Raw genomic sequence first — 22,936 nt, 5'->3', positions numbered from 1 at the left:
CAAGTGCAGCTTGCACTTTGACCCTGCAGCCTCTCTCTGGCCCCTAGGTGCTCCTTTCTATGCCTGAGAATGCCCATCGGTCTGTACTGTGCTGCTCCTCCTTCAAGCAGCTGCTCCCGCACGCACTCTTTTTACTGGTCTTAGATGACGGCTCTTTCTCCCTCAACTTATCCAACTTTTTTTTTTTTTAGATTTACTTGTTTTATGTGCGTAAGTGCTTTGTCTGCATGCGTGTCTGTGTGTCATGTGCATGCACTTCTGCCCTTGGAGGTCAGAAGAGGGTGTCGGATCTTCTAAAACTGGAGTTGCTGGTGCTGGTGAGCTCCCGTGTGGGCACTAGGAACTGAACCTGGGTCCTCTGCAAGACTGATAAGTGCCCTTAACCATTGCGCCTCTCTTAGCTATTTTTGGGGGAGGGTCAGGACCTCACTACGTAACCTTGGCTGGCTTAGAAGATCTTATGTGTAGACCAGGCTGAGCTCAAACTCATAGAGATCCGTCGGTCTCTCGCTGCTGAGTGCTGGAATGAAAGGTAGCATCAGGATACGGGCTCCCCAAAACTTGTCTACCCTGGCCTTGAGCTCACTGGTGCAGCCCAGGCCATCTGCATGAGTCAGACCTCCAGCAAGGTGGACCACTAGTGGCCTGGCTTGACCTCATGAGATAGTTTGGTAGAGTTGTCCAAGTCGGTGGTGTTTTCCTCTCAACACCTTAAACACTCCACTCCACACTCGTCTGAATCCTTTGCGCTTTCTGGATCTGTAGTCTGACGCCTGGCATTGACTCTGGGACAGTTTCTCGGTTGTCACTGCTTCAGATGGCATTTCTGTTCCCTCTTCCTGTGCCCTTCTTCGGGCTCTCCCCTCCTAGGTATACCGTGGTTTGTAGCTGTCTCAGCGTTCACTGTGCAGACCCAGGACAGCTTTCCTGAGGGAAAGTTTACCAAGTATGGTGGCGTCCTAAGCTACCGCTGGACAGTTTTCTCTGGGGTGCCAAGTCCCTCGGGATGGCATTAGGCAGGGGTTGGCTACAGGAGGCGGAGGAAGAGTATGCTGCTCTGTTCCCCAGAGCTGGAGTTCCAGGCAAACTTGAGCCAGAGGCTGTGGGTTCTGAGAACCAAAACCAGGTCCCCCATAGAGTTTGATCTCAGCTCTATGGCAACAGGACATCTGAGCCGGCAGGATTACAGAATCCCATTTATAAAACAAAAGACCAGTGACAGCACAAGTCTGTTCCAAAAGCCAGGCGTGGTGGTGCATGCCTTTAATCCCAGTACTTGGGAGGCAGAGGCAGGTGGATCACTGTGAGTTCGAGGCCAGGGACAGCCAGGGATACATAGAGAAACCCTGTCTGGAAACAAAACAAAACAAAACAAAAAACCCAGAAGTCTGTTCTACCAATGGGATTCTGCGATGTTATGAATAATAAGATTGTCGAGTAAGTTTGCTTTAAGCATCAGTGTAAAACTGGGCCCTGTGTATTTAAAAACTTTTTTTACATTTATTTATTGTACATGTGTTTGTGTGTGTGTATATATGTGTGTGTGTGTGTGCAAGTGCACCTGTACTCCCAAGCACAGACCCACACACAAACACATACACAATTTAAAAGGATAACATGGCTGGGCTTGGTGCTGCACACCTTTAGCCCCAGCACTCAGAAGGCAGAGGCAGGCCGGTCTTTATGAGTTTGAGGCCAGCCTGGTCCCAGGTCAGCCAGGCTACATAATGCAACTTTGCCTTAACAACAGCAACAAAATAATACTACTAATAAAATTAACATAAAAGCAGACATAAAGCTTTATGGAGAGGGACTTTTGGCAGTTCCATGTTTGCACTTAGCGTTTGTACAGACATTCTCTCAGCTACTGTCCTCACCGAAGCTCAAATGGAGTGTTGCCGTTTACAACACAGGAGGGAACACCTAGTGTCGACTGGTGCTTTCCAAACTGAGTGGAGAGATGAGGGAGCGGGCGGGCTTCTCACGGATAAGTACCAGACCACCCTTCCCACATGCCGGCTGAAGCACAGGAGCCTCGGACTCACCACTTCTCCTCCTCCACTTGCACTCCCACAGACTGGAACTTACTGGAAGCCTTAGTCTCCACTGTTTTCTCAGGCTCCTCAGCATCGTCCACCTGGAGAAGAAAACAAACAAACGGAGTTGATCCTTTTTCACTGCTCACTTGAGAAACAAACACGCTTTCACCTCAGGCCTCTTGGGTAGGATGGGACTGCTCTGTGATTTATAATCTCCCTGATCCATATTTGTGCACTTGAGAGCAGCAATTACTATGTTATTGGCACGATTCTGTTCATATTTTCTTTTGCTTTTTATTTTTTCTATTTTTAAATTTTTAAATTTTAATTAATTAATTAATTAATTAATTTTTGGTTTCTTTGTGTAGCCTTGGCTGTCCTGGACTCACTTTGTAAATCAGGCTGGTCTTGGAACTCACAGCCATCCACCTGCCTCTGCCTCCCCGAGTGCTTGGATTACAGGCGTGCGCTACCATGCCCGGCTCTTCAGCTTATATGTGTGTGCACCTGAGTATATTTATGTGCACCACATGTAAGCAAGTGCCTGGGGAGGCCAAAGAGGATCCTCTGAAACTGCAGATACAGGCAGCTGAGAGCCACTATGAATCCTGGCCCCCTTGCCAAAGCAGCAGGTGCTCTTAACCACTGCGCCATCTCTCTAGCCCCTGACTCTGCTGACTGGAATAAACCACTGTTTTATTTCCTTCCAAAGCTGACAAATGCCTGTGGTTACTCCACAGACTTATAGACACAGTCACTCTTTGGTCTCTATAGGAACTGGCTCTAGGATCATCATGGCTACCCACACTCAAGAAGGTTCCGATTCTTACCTAAGATGGCACAGTGCCTCCTTGTCGCTACGCCTGCCCTCCCTGTGTGTGGCCACCTTAAAGCGTTTCTATTTGATACTACTTACATGATATGCAGAGTTGCATACTGTACAGTTTGGAGAACAGTGAAAGGAAATACAAGTTGAATACATACACACTTTTTGTTGTTGTTGTTTCCTTGAGACAGGATTTCACTGTGTAGCCTTGGCCACCCTGAAACTGGACCTGTGGACCAGGCTGGCCTCGGACTCAGAGATCCACCTGACTCTACCTCCCAAGTGCTGGGATTACAAGCATGCCCCACCACACCCCGCTGACAGTGCAGAGTTGTAATCCTAGGGATTGGGAGACGGTGGTAGGAGGACCGGGTTGGAGTTTAATTTTATATAGCAAGTTGGAGGGCAACCTAGGCTGCAGGACGGCTTGCCTCACCCGACACCCAATCAGGTTAAATGAAAAAAGATGGGCTGAACCGGGTGTGGTGGAGCACAACTTTAATCCCAGGACTCAGGAGGTAGAGTCAGGTGGGTCTCTGTGAGTTTGAGGCCAGCCTGGTCTACAAAGAGAGTTCCAGAACAGGCAGGGCTACACAGAGAAATCAACTCTGTCTCGAAAACAGACAAACAAAACCAACAAAATCAAAACAAAGAAAGAAAGGAAAGGGGAAAAGAGAAAAGGCGGGCTGTTGAGATGGCTCAGCAGGTAACACTTGCTCCCTGACAACTGGATTCAGTGCCTGGGTTCACAGGCAGAAAGAGAGAATCAACTCCCATAGTTTGTCCTCTGACTTGTACAAGGCAGCCATGGTATAAGTAACACACACACACACACACACACACACACACACACACACACACACACACACACACACACACTCTAAATAGATAAATAAATAAGCTGTTCTGAAAATGTAGTAAAACATAATAAAGCAAAAATTCAGGGGGCTGTAGAGATGGCTCAGAGAGGTTAAAGAGCACTGGCTGCTCTTCCAAAGACCCTGAGTTCAATTCCCAGCACCCACATGGTGGCTCACAGCCATCTATAATGAGCTCTAGTGCCCTCTTCTGGTGTGCAGATGTATGTGCAAGTAGAACACTGTATATATAATAAGTCTTTAAAAAAGATCAAAGCAGTGTATAGAGTATTGTAAGGTACATACTAACATTGGGGCAAAAATAAGAAATAAGTAAAACACATTTGCTAGAATATTCATAAAATATCAGTGTATACAAACATTCAGTATATGGATTTCCTTCCAAAAAAGAATTGACTGGCTATTAATTATTGATCATCACTGGTCAAAGTCTCTTGTTATTATGCATATTATTTAAATAATAAGTTTTGGCACCTGGAGAAACGGAACTGAACTTAGGCACACTTCCTGCTTGCAGAGTGCCCATACGTCACAACTGCCTGTAACTCCAGTTCCAAGGGATCCAATGGCCTCTTCTTCCTTTTAACCTCTGCAGGCTCCTACACGCCTGTGGCCCACAGACACACACACCCAGGCACAGTCACATACACATGCACATAAAATAAGTAAATAAAATCTAAACAGTGTTTTTGAGCAGGATTGTTCAGCGTCCCAGAGACCTGTGTCCACCAGACAATAACCCTGCAGAAGTCTAGACTCTGTGTGTGTGTGTGTGTGTGTGTGTGTGTGTGTGTGTGTGTGTGTGTGTGTTATGGGGCGAGGTGGTGCCTGCCTGGTGCTCCTGTGGTGCTCGGAGGATGACATTCAGGAGTTGGTTCTCTCCCTCTACCCTGGGTTCTGGACTCAAACTCCGCAGACCAGGCTGTAGAGCGAGAGCCTTTACCTAATAAGCCATCGCTCAGGCCTGGAAGTTAGAGGTTCGAAAATGGCATTCTTGGACTGGAGAGATGGCTCAGAGGTTCAGAGCACTGGCTGCTCTTCCAAAGGTCCTGAGTTCAAGTTCCAGCAACCACATGGTGGATCACAACCATCTACAGTGAGGTCTTGTGCCCTCTTCTGTCCTGCAGGTGTACATGCAGGCGGAGCACTGTATACATAGTAAATCAATCTTTAAAAAAAACGGCGCGGGGGGGGGGGCAGGGAGGCTGGAGAGATGGCTCAGCGGTTAAGAGCACTGATTGCTCTTCTAGAAGTCATGAGTTAAATTCCTAGCAACCACATGGTGGCTCACAACCATCTATAATGTGATCTGATGCCATTTTCAGCACTGTATGCATAATGATAAATTAAATATTAAAAAAAAAAAAAAGAAAGAAAATGCCATTCTTGCGTGAGCAAGATGGCTCATTGGGAAAAGTCATCCGGCCATGCCTCTCAAGCCAAATTCAACCCTGGGGCCCACACAGTGGAAGGAGAGAATCCACTGATGCAAGCTCTCTTCTGACCTGTACAGGTGTGCCGTGGCACACACATTCCCCCTACTCCTCTTTTACACACACAATACTTTTTCTTTTTTTTTTTTTTTTTTTGAGACAGGGTCTCTCTGTGTAGCCTTGGCTGTCCTGGACTCACTTTGTAGATCAGGCTGGCCTCGAACTCACAATGATCCACCTGCCTCTGCCTCCTGAGTGCTGGGATTAAAGGCATGTGCCACCACTGCCTGGCACACAAGAAATGAAAAGTGAAAAATCTTCATTCTTTCCTGGTGCTAGTAACGCAGTCTCATCATTTGCTGGGTGAGCACAGGAGGACCAGATCCTTTAGTGCTGAGAGGGAAACTTAGCTTCTAGTGGATGAGGGAGAAGTGGGCTGGGGGCCAGCAGGGACCTCTGATTCATCTGGTGTCATCTGCCCCCAAGTTTCAGTATGGGAGGTTACCCGGCAGACCTGACCATGTATGCCTGGCCACAGGAAGGCATCTGGCTTCCCTCCGTGAGGGAAAGATTAATTGTCCTTTAAAAGTGAACTTCGTAGGGTGGACTGTGAAAATACAACAGTAAAGCGGAAAAGAGTCCGTGCCTGGCTCTCAGATGTGCCAAGAATGGGTTCGGTGTGACTAGGACTCACAGTCTGCCGCCACCGTGCAGAGAAACAGGCACCTGCAGAAGGCACCAGATGGAAGGAATTTGTGAAAGGCCACCCGGGGTGGTGGGATGGCTCAGTGGGTAACGGTAGCTACTGCAAAGCCTGACAACGTGAGTGTGAGCCCCAGGCCCCACATGGTAGAAGAAGAGAATCAAGTGTTGAAAGTTGTCCTCTGATCTCTACATGTGTGTTGTTGCAAATGTGTGTGTGTGTGTGTGTGTGTGTGTGTGTGTGTGTACGCACATGTGATTTTTTTATTATGCGGGCACAATGAAAAATGTGATTAAAAAGAAAACAAAGCAAGATGCCAAGGTGGGTTGATGCTCATGGAAGTCTCCTTTTCTCTGAGAAGAAAGGGAGAGGGCACAGGAGGAAGGGAGGAGAGGAGGGAGGGAGGGAGGAGGGAGGTCACAGGGAGGGGAACTTCCTACCAGGATGTCAAGTAAATAAGTAAATTAATGAATGAAAAAAAAAACCAAAACAAAGAAAGATTAGCTAGGTGTTATTTTAGAAAACTTATGACATAATAAAACATTTCCACAATATTCCCCTCTGTGGAGCGTGCGTTGCGGGAGGGAAGGAGAGCGGTGACCTGAGACATCTCTGACTGGCTACTGTGTTTTCATGAAACGCATGATCAAATAGCCAACAATGGCCCCAAGACTGATCACATTCCTTCCTTGTGACGCTGCGCTTGGTCCTTGCTTTCCCCAAAGCAGCCGCTTTGCCCTTGGCCTCCCAGGCCTGTGAATGACGGACGAGTCACATGCTGCTCCCATAAGGCACTTCAATGGATTAGGCTGGGTGTGTGAAGGTGAGCTCACATGTGTGTGTGTGCATGTGTGAACGTGAGTATTGTGTGTATCTCTGTGTTTGTGTGAATTGAGTGTTGTGTATGTGTGTGAAGGTGAGTGCTGTGTGTGTGAGTACATGTGTGAAGGTGAGTACTATGTGTGAATGCATGTGTGTGAGTGTATGTGAAATGAGTACTGTGCATGTGAGTGTGTGTGTATGAAGGTGAGTATTGTGTGTGTGTAGGTGTGTGAAGGTGAGCACTGTGTGTGAGCATGTGTGTGAGTACATGTGTGAGTGTGTGTGCTTATGTGTGAAGGTGAGTACTGTGTTTGTATGTGTGCATGAAGGTGTGATTTGTGTGTGAGTGCATGTGTCTGTGTGAAGGTGAGTACTGTGTGTGTATGTGTGTGTGTGTGAAGGTAACTATTGTATGTGTGAGTACGTGTGTTTGTGTACATGTATGAAGGTGAGTACTGTGTGTGAGTGCATGTGTGTGAGTGTGTGTGTGTGAAGTACTGTGTGTGTGAGAGTGTGTGTGAAGGTGAGTACTGTGTGTATGAGTGTGTCTGTGAGTGTGGGCATGTGTGTGCAGCAGCACTCTAGAGGAGGCGAGAGCACATGCTGCAGGTGTTGGGCCTGTCCTCCCGCCGTGTGGATTCTGTAGATGAATGCACATTGTGAGGCAGGAAGAACCTCTACCCACTTGGCTCCCTGTTGGCCTTCACACTGCTCTGAGTGGAGACGCCAAGAAAACAATGCCTTCTAGACACAGCACACACATGGCAGCGTGCACAGGCCTGCATGGGTCTGGGTCAGATGGCGCGTGCCAGTGCTGAGAGGAGAAGTGGGCACGAGGCCCCATCCTAACCCAGAAGCTCTCTCCAATTCACAAAGGAGGCCTCCAATGGAGCCTCACTGGGTGTACAGAGCACACTTGACAGCAGGCGCCACGCCTGCACACAGCAAAGTCAACAGTATTTTTGGAAGGTTGTTTTTTTGTTTTTTTGTTTTTTGTTTTTGGTCCATAATGCTTTGCCTAAGATTTTTGTTGTTGTTGTTGTTTTGTTTTCCAGACAGGGTTCCTCTGTGTGTAGGCCTGGCTGTCCTGGCCTTGCTTTGTAAACCAGGCTGGCCTTGAACTCATAAAGATATGCTTGCCTCTGCCTCCCTGAATGCTGGGATTACAGGAGTATGCCACCTCCCCCTGCACCTAAGATTTTTTTTTAACCTCACAGGTCTTTTGCCTATAGACTATGTTTCCTGACTTGTGTTTTGTATGGGAGCTTGGTGTGTGTAGATGCACGCCTGCATCTGCAAGTGTTTCTTAGGCTTTTTCTTTAGCTCTTCTTATTTTCTTTTTGTTTGTTTTATCCTATTCTGGTCTGTTTGCTTCTACTTTATTTTATTTTTACGTGCCTGTCTGTTTTCTAGTGAGAGAGACAGAGAGAGTGAGTGTGCGTGTGTGTGTGTGTGTGTGTGTGCGCGCGCGCGCGTGTGTGTGTGTGTGTGTGTGTGTGTGTGTGTGTGTGTGTGAGGGTGGGGTATGGAGGTGGGGAGGATCTAGGAGGAGTTGGGAAACCATGATCAGAATAGCAGCCTATGGGAAAAAATATATATATTTAAAATTTTAATTTTATTTTATGTGTATTGGTGTGAAGGTGTTAGGTCTTGGAGTTATAGACAGTTGTGAGCCACCATGTGGTTGCTGGGAATTGAACCCGGGTCCTTTGGAAGAGCTCTTGACCACTGAGCCATCTCTCCAGCCCCGGAAAAATATTTTTAATAAAAAGGATTTATTTATTTTTATTATATATGTATGAGTGTTTGCCGGCCTGTATGTGTGTGCACCATTTGTATGACTGGTGCCCAAGGCCAGAAAAGGGCACTGGATCCCCATGAACTGGAGTTATTGATGGTTGTGTTGGTGTTGAGAAACAGACGCGGGTCCTCTGCAGATCAGCAGTGTGCTTACCACAGACGCAGCCCCTGAACTCTTTGAGAATCAAAACATACATTAGAGACTTAAGGGTATTTTGAGTTATGATATGAAGTAATGGCAGCTATAATTTTGTTATTTTATTGTTTTTGGTATTTTGGGTTGTTTTAAGAAAGGCATATGTAGCCAGGCATGCTGGCGCACACCTTTAATCCCAGCACTTGGGAGGCAGAGGCAGGAGGATCGATGTAAGTTCGAGGACAGCCTGGTCTACAAAGTGAGTTCAGGACAGCCAAGGCTACAAAGAGAAACCCTGTGTCAAAAAACCAACCAACCAACCCAAAACAAACAAACAAACAAAAAACAGAAAGAAAAAGAAAGAAAGAAAGAAAGGCATATGCAGCCAAAACTGTCCTAAGATGACCTAAAACTTGTGACCGTCCTTTGTTTTTGAGACAGAATATTACTATGTAACCCAGGCTGGCTTTGAACTCACAGAGCTTTGCTTGCCTCTGCCTCCTAGTACTGAGATTAAATGTCTGTGCCACCATTAACTGGCCTCATTTGCAACCGCGTTGCCTCAGGTTTCTGAGTGTAAGATTACAGGCAAACATCGCCCACCCCAGCCACATCTTCTGTTTAGCAGCTAAGAGGTACAGATAAGATATCATCATAATTCTGATCGCACTTAACAAGGTTAAAAAAGACCCAGCACTAATAATTTGAAAATCTCATTTTACACATAGCTCTCTCATTTCCAATGGCAAAATGGTGAACTGGAAAACAAAAACAAAACAAAACAAGACAGGAAAAGGCCAACTTCTTAGTAGCCGGGGTTGTATTTCAAGGGCACAGAGGGCAGTTACCTGTATCCCGATAGACAGGCATCGGTTTTTCTTAAAGTCTTTCTTCCTGTCCTCGGTGGTGACGGTGGCTATGGTGGTGGTGGTGGTGGTGACAGCTGCGGCGTTATTGCCCATGTGCTGGCTCGCTGGGCCGTGGATCTGGGCGTTGGCAGCCTCGATGGCAGCCGTTAGAGCCTTCATACTGTCCAGACTTTCGGTGGAGTTGCTGAGGCCAGACTGGCTGATCATGTCCCCGCGTTGGCCCTGCCCGTCCATGTAGGCGTCCTGCGCGGACTCTGTGCTACTCTGGGCTGTGATAGAAATGAAAGGTTTCGTGGTAGTTCTGGGTGGGACTGGAGGTGGCGTCTTCTTGTATGTTGTAATGCAAGATGACACTGAAAGACAGCGAAAACAGACACTGTGATGTCCCTCGTGGGCCTTAGCTTCGCTTATCGTCAGTGACAGCCACTGAAGACAGCGAAAACAGAGACACTGTGACTTCCTGCATGGGCCTTAGCTTCGCTCATCGGCAGTGACAGCCACTGAAAACCGGGGGCACACGGAACAACACTCTCAGACATTGAACGTGGAAGCCACTCCATAAGCATCAAGGCCCTTCCCTGGGGCCGGGGGGTGTCACAGCTGTGCCACCGATGGGGTGACGCACCCACAAAGGTGAGCAGGAAAGACTGCAAAACGCCCACCTCTGAAATGGAAGTTATTGAGTCAACAGGAGCCAGATACGAAGGGTGAACGGCAGAAACTATCTCACGTAGCAAGGGAGAGGGTGAGAGGACGCTCTGCCTCTTCCTCGGGAGAGCAGGAGATACAACTAGCGCCACAACAAAGCAGCTCCTTTATGGATGGATTTGCTGGTTGACAATAAAAAGCGAGGTTTTGAGCATGTGTGTTCTGGTCTGACCTACTTGGGCCACATCAGTCACCGTAGCTTCCTGGATCATACCTGTGCACACTAGGTTCCTCCCTGCCTCTCAATACCTCCCTTTTCATCCTCTACGGTTTCTTTTTATTTATTTATTTTGTTATTTAGGTTTTTCAAGACAGGGTTTCTCAGTGTAGCCTTGCCTGTCCTGGACAGGCTTGGTAGACCAGGCTGGCCTCGAGCTCACATTGATCTGCCTGCCTCTGCCTCCCGAGTGCTGGGACTACAGGCGTGCGCCACCAGGCCCGGCTCTCTGTGGTTTCTTTCCTATTTGCCTCCCCTCCCTGGCCTCTCCCACTCTTGTTTTCTTTTTTGTATAGGTGCTCACTATATAAACTTTTGTTCAGAAACCTTGCCGAGTACAACCACTCACTAAGAGGATGTGCGCCTCCACCCACCCCTGAAACTATACACTCTCTATACATATACAAACTATACATTGCCTCTGAGCATTTGTTTGGTCTCTCTATAATGTCATTCCTCGAAGCGCTACCCCAAGCCTTCCTTTAGGGTGTCTGAATGTGTCCACCGAGCCTGCCATTTGTCCAGCTCCTCTCTGAGGTTCCAGCTCCTCTCCAACCATCTGGCCACAGTTTTCAGCACCCAGGAGGACTGTGCCTGCTTCTTAGCTTCCCATTTGGGGAGCACAGTTCAGAAAACAAAGGAAGATTAAATAAACCATTTCCAAGTAGGACTTCCTGTCAGTAAGGAGTAAGCCCCGTGCAGTGGCCTGATCTTCGCCCCCACCGCTTCTGCATTAGTTTCCACACCTTCCTACATGCATGTACGCATGCATGCGCGCGCACGCACACACACACACACACACACACACACACACACACACACACACACACACGGCTGGCATCGCTGTCGTGACAGCAGGACCCAAGCAACTCCAACTTGCCGCCTCGGGTCCTCCCTGCCACCTGGGCATTCAGTGAAATACCCATGCTTTTTTTTTCCTCGAGACAGGGTTTCTCTGTGTAGCCTTGACTGTCCTGGTTTCACTTTGTAGACCAGGCTGGCCTCGAACTCACAGAGATCTACCTGCCTCTGCCTCCCAAGTGAGTGCTGGGATTAAAGGTGTGCGCCACCACCGTCCGGCTCTGAGCATGTTTCTTTAAAGCCACTAAGCACATTCAATGATGAGACAAAAAAACGAGAGAGGGTCCTGTTCTGCTGTCCTGCTCTCCGATGCTCTGCGACTTAGAATAATTTTCTTAACCATAGATGAAAGAGTAACAGTAATGTTGGTGCTGTTCTTCTGACAGACCGCCTGGGAACCAAAGGACGAACCATGTGTCCTTTGTAGCTACCTGTGTAGCCATGCTGCAGCATCGCGGGAAGACGGCCGTGTGAGCACATGATACAGTGACGTCACCGTAGTTCCCTGTGGTCCAATGATCAGCAAATGCTACATGAAACCTCCCACGTGTGCTTACTGCCAGGGTCTCCTTAGGATTTGGACAGTGAGCAAGTGATAAGCAAGTCAATTCAACTTCCCTTTTTTGTTGTTGTTGTTGTTGTTTGCTAATGCTTCAGAGAAATGGGTCCAGTAGCAGAAGACACTACCAGAAGAAGTCCCTTGTGCCTACTTAGACGCCCCCATGGCTCATGGGAAGACTCCCTCTAAGTCATGTGACCCTGGAAAGGACAGAGAAGTTGTCTCCTTCTACCTGTTTCATGGATTTCGTCTGCGCCGCCTCCCACCTCCAGACAGAGGTAAAAGTGGCAGCTGTGCTTGTGATGTCCCAGTCACCCATCTGAAGACCCCAGAGAGGCTCAAGGGGATTACTGGGATTTTAAGAGTGTGCCTGGTCTTTCTGGAGAGAGCCAGTATGTCTGAAGAGGTGTTTGTGCTCCCCTCTTGGCTATAGAGTAAGCGGAGGTTGAAAGGATGGCCCCTGAGTATTAGAATTTCCCCAGCCATCTTCTATGGCTGAAAGCCTGGGCCATCCAGAGGAGGAACTTGACTCCCCTACAGGGACTGACTTGTTAGCTGGCTGCTCAGGAGAGGCTCGGAGCTGCAGCACTAGTGGGCTAGTGCTATTCTCTTGCTTTCTAGTGAGCCCTACACTCATGTGACAACCCAGGCGGTGTGCCTGGGGAGTCACTGGTCTCTTTCTCTCTCCCCTCGGTGGCCACGTTGAAGGAATCTCCTTTTTCTGCTCTTACTATTAATTGCCTTATTCCTTGTGAGGGGCGAATCCAGAATCCTTGAGGCACAAGCTGTGATCCCCAAGTGCAGTATCAGTATGGAAGCTAGCCTAGGAGAGACTGCGGATAAAACATAAGGGGGGTGCTGGTGGAATGGCTGTGCGGCCGCAAGCATTCGCTGCTCTCACACAGGACCAGGGCTCAGTCCTCAGCCACCCACGTTATAGCTAACAACCATTCCAGGGGACCCAGCATCCTCTTCTGGTCATGTGGGCGCTACACACATGTGCTACACAGACATGTACAAGCAAACACCCATCAAATAAAGAACAGAGCATAAGCAGGCCGCGGTGGCGCACCCCTGCAATCCCAGACACTCTGGGCTGCAGAGGCAGGTGGAGCTCTGTGAGTTCGAGGCCAGCCTGGTCTACAAAGCAAGTCTAGAACAGTGAGGGCTACACAGAGAAACCCTGTCTTGAAAAAGCAAAACAAACAAAAAACAAAACAAAAAAACCCACCCCACAACAAAACAACAAAAACAAAAACAAAAACCAAACAAAGCATAAACCCCACCAATCTACCTAGCCACATTCAGTTCAAAACCAGAGATGATAGCACATATTTTCAGCGTTAGCAAGGCAGAGGCAGGAGGATTGTAAGACCATAACTTGCCTAAGAGACCTTTCTCAAAAAAGAAAAGAAAATAGAAAAGAAAAGCAAAACAAACACAAACACAAACCCCAAAACAAAATTTAAAAGCCCCACCAAGATCAGTTGCACAGCAGTCAACGAAGCGTTCTGTATGTAAACACGTTATTTTAGGGGACTTTTACTGATGGTGTTAGATCTTAGAGCCCAGGGCCTCGGGCTTGCTAAGCAGAGTGTTTTGCCCCTGAGCCCCAGCCTGCTACTGCCCTGAACTTGAATCTCAGCTGCCCGCTACTGCACCAGCCCTGGCTTGTTCAGCCTAAAACCACACGGTGAGAGGAGAGAGCCAAGTCTTGCAAGTTGTCCTCTGATCTTCTCATGCACACCAGAGCGGGCCCAGCAGATCACACACGTGCGTGCAAAACAAACACATGGAAAAGAACAACAGCCACTGTGGTCTGTGAGAGGGCCCCGTGGTGAAGACACCAGCTGCCAAATCTTACGGCCTGAATTCAACCCCAAGATCCACATGGCAGAAGGTGAGAGCTGAATCCCAAAAGTTGTCCTCTGGCCTCGGCACCCACACTATGGCATGTGTGTGCCCCCTCCCCCCCAAACACACACAATAAATAAATGCATGAAATTTTAATTAAAAACACAACAGTCATCTTGGTGCTTAATCCTGACACTAGAGCGGCAGGGGGATCTATGTGAGTTCCAGGCCAGCCTGGTCTACATGACAAGTTCCAGCACAGCCAGGACTACCTAGAAACCCTCTCGTCTCAAAAAGCCCTGCCTTCGGATCGCTGTGAGTTCGAGGCGAGCCTGGTCTACAAAGTGGGTCCAGGACAGCCAGGGCTACACAGAGAAACCCTGCCTCGAAAAACCAAAAAAAGAAAAAAAAAAAAAAAAAGAAAAAAAGGGCCTGCCTTTAACTCTCAGTACCACCAATGAACGAATAAGTATTTAAAAATAAAAAGTAATAAACAGGCAAAATACCGAAGCATATATAAATTCTAAAAAAATTAACAAAACATTGCAGAAACCCTGCCCAACAGACTCCACATGGAAAAGTTACTGCCCTGTTTAAAAAATATTTACAGCCTCCCCATTTCCAGGCCGCCCAGAGAGATCGTGGTGGCTTGCGGTGAGAGGCTTGCCAGCCCACCTCTGGGAGGCACGGTGCACCCCCACAGTAGTCTCTCCTTGTTAGTTCTGGCTCCAGGGCAGTGGCTGCGTTAGAGTAAGTTCCACTCGAGGCATCCTCGATGGAAAACACTTTTCCCTGACACTGGAAGGAAAGGGGGGGGGGGGGGGGGCAAGCGGCTGCGAGCGAGCGAGCGCGCCGAGAAGGAGGGGCTGGCAACAGCTCCAGCAGCCATCCACACCCTTGCCAGTTGGTGGTTACCAGGATCCCAGACGCTTCCTAAAGCCAGACAACTGGCCCAAGTCTCGGCATGTCTGGCTTGAAGATCTAGTCAACTGATAGCCTTTCCAAGGGAGAGCCCCAGTACCGGAGTAATCAAACAAAACATTGTTCTCAGAAGGCAGGAAGAAAGGAAAGGCTTGTCTCTGGGCCACAAACCATTTTTTATATATGCACGTTCCCAGCTAAAAAGTTGCTACAAAACTTGGGCTTCCAGATGCGAGGCTGTTCTGTACAGAGCGTGCGCGGTATAAAAAAAAAATCCCAGGAGGGGAGGCATCAGAGCATCTAGAACCGGCGTTAAACAGAGAAAAGAGGAAGGTGGGGAGGAGGGATGCCTGGGAATGACGTAAGACGCAGCCACTCCTCTGTTAGACTAGCAACCAAAGACGCTCCCATCCACCGCAGCCGCTCTACAAATGTCAGAGCCAGCGCTGGGCAGAGCTCGAAACCCACCAGGCTCTGGAAAGGCTCCTCTCACCCACATTTGCCCCCCACCCCAGCACTCTTAGGAACCTGGCAACAGGTAACGTGGCAACCTTTGACTCTGAAAACGGCGAGCGGGATAATTTCAGGGAACAAAATGCATTGTTTTCGAGCCAGCTGCGTCTCTCCTACTGCCCCCACACCCTCCTCCCTCCCTTCCTCCCTCGCAACTCCAAGTCTGGGAAAACAAAGTTAAATGCAGCGGGCTGCCCTGCTCTTGGGCGTCCTCTGGTGGCCAAGGTCGGGACCACACGCACGTGCTTGGACCTCCAGGGCAAATTCCTTCCCGCTGTTAAGTGTCTCTGTGGAAGTCCAGGGGGCTGGGGTGGGGTTGGGGTGGGGTTAGTCCTGCGGACTTGCTCTCCCTGAAAGGGCTGGAATCCATCCGGAACACCTTCAATTTGTTGTTGTTGTTGTTGTTTTCGAGATAGACAGGGTTTCTCTGTTTAGCCTTGGCTGTCCTGGCACTCACCATGTAGACAAGGCTGGCCTCGAACTCGGAGATCTACATGCCCTGCGTCACGAGTGCCCGGATCACACCCAGAGCTCCAGAACATCTTCATTTTTAATCTAAGCATATAAACATTTTTCCCACTTATACGCTGATTTTAAAAAATCTCTGGACGCGGAGCTAGAATCAGTGAGGGTAGTAAACCCTGGGTGGTGGGGGTCTGAGTAAGCCCACGGCAGGTGTCTCCAGCCTGTGATCCTTCCTCCATGATCAGGGTTCAAGACCAGCCTTGGCTTCTTAGTCAGACTTTTGTGTTGAAACCACATCAACAAAATGGGATTCCTGCCGCGACTAGTCCCATTTCCTCTGTCTGCCTTGCCTGTGCTGCCTTCTGCATACAGACACCTGTTGGGCCTGAAACTTTGCTAATCTGCATTGCTGGGTTCTTATCTGCAAGGATTACTGAAAACTTCCACACCTGCCACACCAGTTTCCCAGACTAAATGTTCGCCTAGGAGAACGCCGGAGGCTGTGTTTTCAGGCTGTGTGATCATTTGAGGTACTGCCCTGCCCTCTTCCTCTTGGGCAGGAATGGAGGCCCAGTCTTGACCTGCGAATGGAGGCCCAGTCTTGACCTGCTGTTAGCCCGCAGGACCAGGCACACCAGCTCTGTGTCCTGAGACAGTACCCTGGAAACTGAGAGGCTTCGGATCAAAGTAACTGTTCTCTTCAGAAACTTCCATTAAGTAACTGAACTAGAGGACGCCAAATGCTGCTGGGGGTGGAGGTCCAGGGGTAAGGGCTGAACCCTTCACTACAGCTTTAATGAAGTCTGACAGCCAATGAAATGAAACTACGAGCTGAAAGTTACCATATGTGGAAACAGCCCACGCCTGGAACCATAAGATGCCAGAGTAGTTTTTGCCCAGATCATTTAAGGTCAAAGATTAAAGATGGGGGGGGGGGGGCGGGAGGGGGGCGGGATCTGAGTAAGCTAGCGTGAACCGCAGCCTCCCAGAGCACAGGGCACCTGTGTTGAAATTCGGGGACATTTCATTCGTCAGGACTACAAATTTCCAAGGTGTTGTTCCCCCTTGGGAATTTGATCTAGCGTCCACATTCCGTTTTCCCGGCCTCGCTAGCCGGTGCTGGTGAGTCATCCGCGGACAGAGATGACTGCCCTGGCAGCTTCCTCACTGGGAAGATTTCATTTCCAGTTTGAACCACGGCTTTATGGAGTGATTCCTACCTTTGACTCAGAGAGATTGTTTCCTCTCAGACGCAGGCGACTGTTTTGTTCTTTTTCGGCCTTTGTAATCTGTGTGCTTTTCAAAAATATGTCCCAGCCTGGCCTGCAGGCCTTCCTGGGTTGAATGGGCTGTTTTCAGAAGGGGAAGACTCCCAGCCCAAGGTCAGGGTTACAGAATTATATAAGGTTTCCTGTTTGGGCAGCTGGCTGCCCAACCCCTCATTTAGGGCAGACTGATGAAAGGTACACGGCGGTCGGGCGTGGGGGCACACACCTAAAGGTCAGCACTCAGAAGCTCACGGTCATGCCATCTGTAGCTGGGTAGAGATTTCAGAACTACTAGTGGGGATGTGATGCCAGGAACAGGGAAAAGCAAAGCCTTCGCTTCTCCTCAGATGCTGCCTCTCAGCCGTCTGGCTGACCCTGTATTTCTATTCAGTGATTTTTTTTTCCCCTGGCCAGATATGAGGTGAGAAGGGCACGGCCGGGCACCGTGGCTTGTCCCATTCACAGATGACGCTGCAGTTCTTAGAACAGGCATGTCACACAGCCATGCCATAGTAAATATTTGTTACGTGAAGGGAGGAGAGCGGGAAGGGACTTCCTGGAGGAAAAGGAAGCGAGACTTCTCAGGAAAGAGTCATCCGGGCAGAAGCAATGTGACAGCAGAGCCATTCTCGGTGGCCTTGGGTGTCACAGTCCAGCCATTCCATCCTGCAGGCTCCGGTGCAGCACCCACCCGTGGGCTCCACCACTCCGAACCTAAGTGCAAACCCAGCCCGCACTGAACTGCACAGACTTAATAGCGTGGTGTACACCCGCATCATCCTAGCATGCAAGGAGGCTGAGGCAGGGGGATTGCAAATGGAAAGCCAGCCTGGGCTACAAGTTGGATACCTGTCTCAAAAAACCCTAACATCTAGCCAAGTGGGTTGGTGAATGCTTGTCAGCCCAGCACTTGGGAGACAGAGGCAGGAGGATCTCTGTGAGTTTGAGGCCCACCCAGTCTACAGAGCAAGTTCCAGTCTTACGTAGAGCTACAGAGTGAGACACTGTCTGTCTGTCTATCATTTATCTAAATTGTCTATATCAAGTACGTATACATTTATACTATATATACACACATACATTTGGGGGCCCAGAGTTCCACTCTCAGCATCACCAAAGGAGAACTGTAGTTTCCACTCACCTGTGGTTTTTCCACCTAACATTCTCCTTTGTCACACTCAGGTCTGCTGAGTGGCCCAGGATAGTAAACAGCCCATGTCTGTCTGTCCATCTGTCTGTCTGTCTGACTGCTTTTTCTCCCCTTCGTTCTTTACACTCATCATTATTGGGCTTTTGTCTCCTGTAGCCTAGGCTAGCCTAGAACTCACTTTCTAGTGGAAGCTGACCTTGAACTCCTGATCCCCCAGCCTCAACTTTCCAAGTGTTGGATCACACACACACTGCTGTATTTGCCTTCCCTTCTGGGAACCTTTGTCGTTTTGTCTTTATATATATTTTTTACATCCTTTCTTCCTATTTTATTGACTCACTTGGAAAGGTCTCAAGTGGCTCAGGCTGGCCTGGGAATTGAGGACAACCTTGAACTTCTAGTCTTCCTGGTCCACCAGCATGCTTTGGGTTTTATCGTGACATCTTTCCAGGAACCTTCCTCTCAACAGAACTGCCTTGGAGCCCTGAGTCCCAGGACGAACCCAAATGGAACGCGCGCACACCGCTGTGTGCCTGGGTCTGGTAGACAGACCTTAGCCGGCGTTCGCTCACCCTGGGACCAAGGCCATAAGGAGTTGTAGAGCGCCCCCCCACCCCCCCTCACCTGTATAGGGGGAGCTCACTGCGCACATGGGGTTCCTCTTGTGTTGCCTCAGCAAGTGAGAGGCCTGTTTACAAATCAGAAAACTGCACATGCATGGGAGCCCAGGCCTGCTAAGTCCTAACTGACCATGAAGTGTCACCATCCCTGTGCCTGGGCACCGAGGCCGGCCTGCAGAATGTGACTGGGAAGTCTAGTGCCTCAGACCTGCAGAAAGGAAATCTTTTCTTCCTATTGGTTTCAGCAGGGTTTGGAAGGTGGGGCCTGTGGGAAGTGCAAGCAGCCGGGGGCTGTGCTGGTAAGCCCTTCATTATTCACCACGCTCCTTCTGCTCCTTGTTCCTCCTCCAGGAAACATGTCCCTTTCAGAGGGGAGACTTTCCAAGCTGATCCACACTGTTCTCCGTGGTCCAGAAAGGATTCCGGCTCCTCACCCATACTCACTCAGACAGCAAGAGCAGCTCAAGGGATGACCGACTCTGTCTGCTGTGCCACTGACCTCTGAGGACACAGGTGGAAGAAAGTGTCCAGGGCTCCCTTAGGGCGCCTTCCGACCATGCGACTAGCCACCCTAGGGCAGTGGAGCACACACCTAGGGATGAATCTCTAGCAGGGGGAAAAAGGCCAGGCAGGACAGGAATGCTTGTCATTTGCCAAAATTTCAGTTAAAAAAACAAAACAAGAAAAAAAAAACCACCAAAACAAAAACCTAACCCACTTTGCAATCCTTTTGAAGTCCAGATTAAAATTGTTATGAAGTTACTGCAACCTCTGGCCTCACTCACTGAGCGTTAATGAACCCAAGGCTGTAGCTGGTCTCATTAGATTCCAAAAACAACCCCCACAGAGGAGGGTACGCATGGCCAGCTGATAAAAAGGGAGGGGGAGAGAGAGAGAGAGAGAGAGAGAGAGAGAGAGAGAGAGAGAGAGAGAGAGAGAGAGAGAGAGAGAGAGAGAAAGGGGTTGCTTTGCCCCAGCTCCCAGGATAGGGAAACGGTTGTTCTCCCGATCAAAGCCTACTTAATTTTCAAATGCGCTGCTTGGATCTGCGGGTCATGGTGGGCGAACACCTGTAATCGTTGCACTGGAAAGGTAGAGGCAGAGGGAATCAGGGTTTCAAGGCTGGCTTCAGGTACATTGTGAGTTCAAGTCCAGCCTGGGCTAGATGAAACACTGTCTCAAAACAGTAACAAAAAGATTCTCCTTTGACTCTCTGTGAGGCTGGTGCTGCCAGGAGCTCAGGTTGGAAACGCTAGGCAAAGAGTGCCCGGAATGCTTGCCTTTGGTGATTGCAGATGGCTGATGTCCAGCAATCCAACACTTGAGAGTCGGAGTGAAAGTCATGGTGTTGTTGTTGTTTTAATTTGTGTCTAGCAGTTTCAAGGTCAGATTTTGAGTGATGGCTTTCAGAAATGTGGATGGAAGAGCTAAGTCTCCTAGCCACATGCCAACTGTTGTAGCAGTCAGAGATCCCAGGAGGGGCCACTCTGCAGCGGGGCCACTTTCTGTACTCTGGACCACCCACAGAGGGTAGTGGGTGTACACAGTTTTTTTTTTGTTAAAGATTTATTTATTATTTGGTATAGAGTGCTCTGCCTGTATGTACACCTGCAGGTCAGAAGAGGGCATCAGATCACATTTATAGATGGTTGTGAGCCACCATGTGGTTGCTGGGAATTGAACTCAGGACCTTTGGAAGAACAGCCAGTGCTCTTAACCCTTGAGCCGTCTCTCCAGCCTGTACACGTTTTAAAAATATTTTAGTTTAGTTTTGTTTATTTTGAGACAGCATTTCACTGTACAGTACGTAGCCCAGGCTGGCCCTAGAACTCTGTGGACCAAGCTAGTCTTGAAAGAGCTCTGCCTGTCTCTGTTTCCTGGATGCAGGGATGAAAGGCATGAGCCACCACACCCAGTTTACAAGCATAGCTTACGGTGGCCTGAGCCTCCTGATCCTCTTCTGCTGCGGAGCAGTTAGGTTTGACAAGAGTTCTTCTGGCATTGTCTCCCTGGTACAGTGCTGGGTGTTCGTTAGTAGGTGGCACCTTGTGGGTCCCTTAACTGTGCCCTTCCCACAGGGTTTCCAAATGGTACATTTACAAAGTGGTGACGCCCCATTCTCTACCCACAGGCCAACTTCATAGATCACATAATAAAGCAGTTTCTTTTCTTCTTCTAATTTTTTTTTTTTAAACTTATAGGAGAACAGGTCCACAGTAGGTTCTGCTGGGGATGCAGGGGGAGCATCTAGCTACTGTTTATTTGCAATCAAACTTTTCAATCATTGATGCTGTACTCAGTAAACACGGGCTGGAGATCATCTTTAAATGCGTGGCTCTGTGCTCTAGTTTAGACCCAGGCGATGGCTGAGATAATTGTTATTCGGGTGGCTGGAATAAGCTGAGGCTGGGTGTACAGCTTGTGGCATAGCACTTGCCTAGCACATGGGGAGCCCCAGCCCCAGCACTGCCAGACAATCTTTCCAAACTGATAGACGCGTTAGGGAACTGCACAGGTGACTGATCACACGTTTGCTCGACATTTTTATGACCCCACACAAACCCTGTACCCCACTTCCTTGTATGGATTATATTCTTGTTTTTAAAAATGAACCATAAAAACAAAAGGCAATAAAAATCTTGTTTTGATTTTTTTTCCCCTTTCGGATTTTTGTTATTGTAGGTCAGATTTTATTGGGTAATAACTTTGGGCTGACAAGATAGCTCTGTGGGCAAAACCCATGTGCGGTCACGCCTACTAACCTGAGTTCAGCCCCTGGAACCTGCAGGGCAAGAGGGAAATGGCTGCAGGAAGTGGCCTCTAACCTCGGCGCCCCCTTTCTCAATAAAGAAACGACTGTTAAAGAAACAAAACAAAAACCCAGCCAAATCGAAAAGGCAAGCATGATGGTGGAAGATCTCCTGAGCGTGGCTGAGGTGATGCAGGGTGCTTTGGTAGGGCGGCCGATGGCCGGATGGGACTGGCTGGAGGCTGGCTTCCTTCATACCTGAAAGTGCCCTGTCACTGTGGCTTTGGTTCCGGGCAGAACCCACTGGAGAAGGATCAGGAATGGGGAATGTGGAAAAAACTGAAACAAGCAGGGCTAGAGTAAATTACCAGCAAAACCTCAGAGAGAGAGAGAGAGAGAGAGAGAGAGAGAGACAGAGAGGCGGGTGGGGGTGGGGGGAGGTCCTTTGTGAATGGCGGCTGCCTCAAGGTTCAGTCCCTTTGAGTTGGTGCTAACCTTGTCAGGCCCCCAGATAAAGGCCAGTTTTGTCACCCTGGACACCTGGCTGAGAGGCAATAAAACCTACCCTAATCTCCTAAGGGAGTTGCCCAGCCAAGCTTTGCTCTTAGTAATTATAGCTCTGGAATAGCAGTCCTTGACTGAGAAACCCGGAGCGGGGAGGGCCTGGGAGGAGAGAAGAGGGTTTCGGGCAGGAAACTGTGTTTCTGTCCTTGGATTGAAAAGAGAAAGGGAGCAAAACAGGGGGAAAGAAAGTGAGGAAAACAGCCGGGGGCTGGCTGGGCTTCCTCACTGGGGCTAACCTGCTTGCCAACCTTAAAGAGGCACAGCTGCTGAGAGCAATCCCCGAAAAGTTAAGCAGGAGCCTTCCCTCCTACGTGTAAATAGTGGAGTCTTTGGTTTGCTGAGCGAGGGGAAGGAAGTTACCAAGAGACTCATTTGCTGCTGTTCGCTCAGGCTGTCGGATAAAAAGTACACGAAAGGCAAGAAATCGACTTTAAATCCCTGAGCTGTGAGGGAATTCCTCTCCAGAGGGATGACTGCGGTCCACACAACAGAGCCCCTGCTGACATCTCATTTACAGCCTCCCCCCCCAGGACACAGACAAGACCGCCTCAATACGCCAGGCTCAGATACAGCCATTGTTCAAAATCGCCCATTAGCAATGGGCTACTGTCACCCCAAGGCTTTGCAAAAGAAAAGATGTGGTTGGAGGAAGCCTGGGACTGGGGGGGGTGTGGGGCTGTGAGGAGGAACAGGAAAAACGTCCCGTGATCCTAGCTGCCCAAGAGTTCACGCAGAATATATATATATATATTAATTTATATTATATTATATGTATATAATTTTTCCCCTAAGAAATGCCTAGAAGAGTCCCAGACTAGTGATTGTAAACACTAGGTTTAGTGTCGGTTCTATACAGAAACTTCTGTCAACACGTTTGCAAAACAGACCATGGTCTACCTAACATAAATATTCCCGGCCTTGTAAAACCCGACACCACCACCTGAGTCTGCACTAGCCATTGCTTGTTCCCACTAGTCCTCA

General features: G+C 48.9%; 1 protein-coding gene and 1 long non-coding RNA gene across 17 annotated transcripts in view; one reads left to right on the top strand and one right to left on the bottom strand.

The window, feature by feature from the left end:
• Positions 1–22,936, bottom strand: part of DLGAP1 (DLG associated protein 1) — a gene marked incomplete at its 5' end in the record, with an annotated part of 765,236 nt that overhangs the window by 46,265 nt on the left and 696,035 nt on the right. For 14 of the 16 annotated variants that reach the window (XM_084779898.1, XM_084779889.1, XM_084779897.1 and 11 more), the window contains 2 exons: positions 2,046–2,137; positions 9,486–9,859. In XM_084779898.1, coding sequence (XP_084636024.1) covers positions 2,046–2,137; positions 9,486–9,859 — 466 coding nt within the window. The remainder of the gene's footprint in view (positions 1–2,045; positions 2,138–9,485; positions 9,860–22,936) is intronic. The other 2 variants (XM_084779899.1, XM_084779891.1) reach the window with 1 other exon arrangement.
• On the top strand, positions 14,305–21,296 carry LOC311596441. Its single transcript, XR_014778839.1, has 3 exons — positions 14,305–15,164; positions 15,977–16,134; positions 18,994–21,296. It is a non-coding gene; the product is annotated as an uncharacterized lncRNA (long non-coding RNA).

Source organism: Acomys minous, assembly GCF_964271855.1.
Source record: "Acomys minous genome assembly, chromosome: 4".
NCBI classification, from domain to species: Eukaryota; Metazoa; Chordata; class Mammalia; order Rodentia; family Muridae; genus Acomys; species Acomys minous.
Note: the sequence above shows the minus strand (reverse complement) of the source record. Positions and strands in the feature narration are given on the sequence as shown.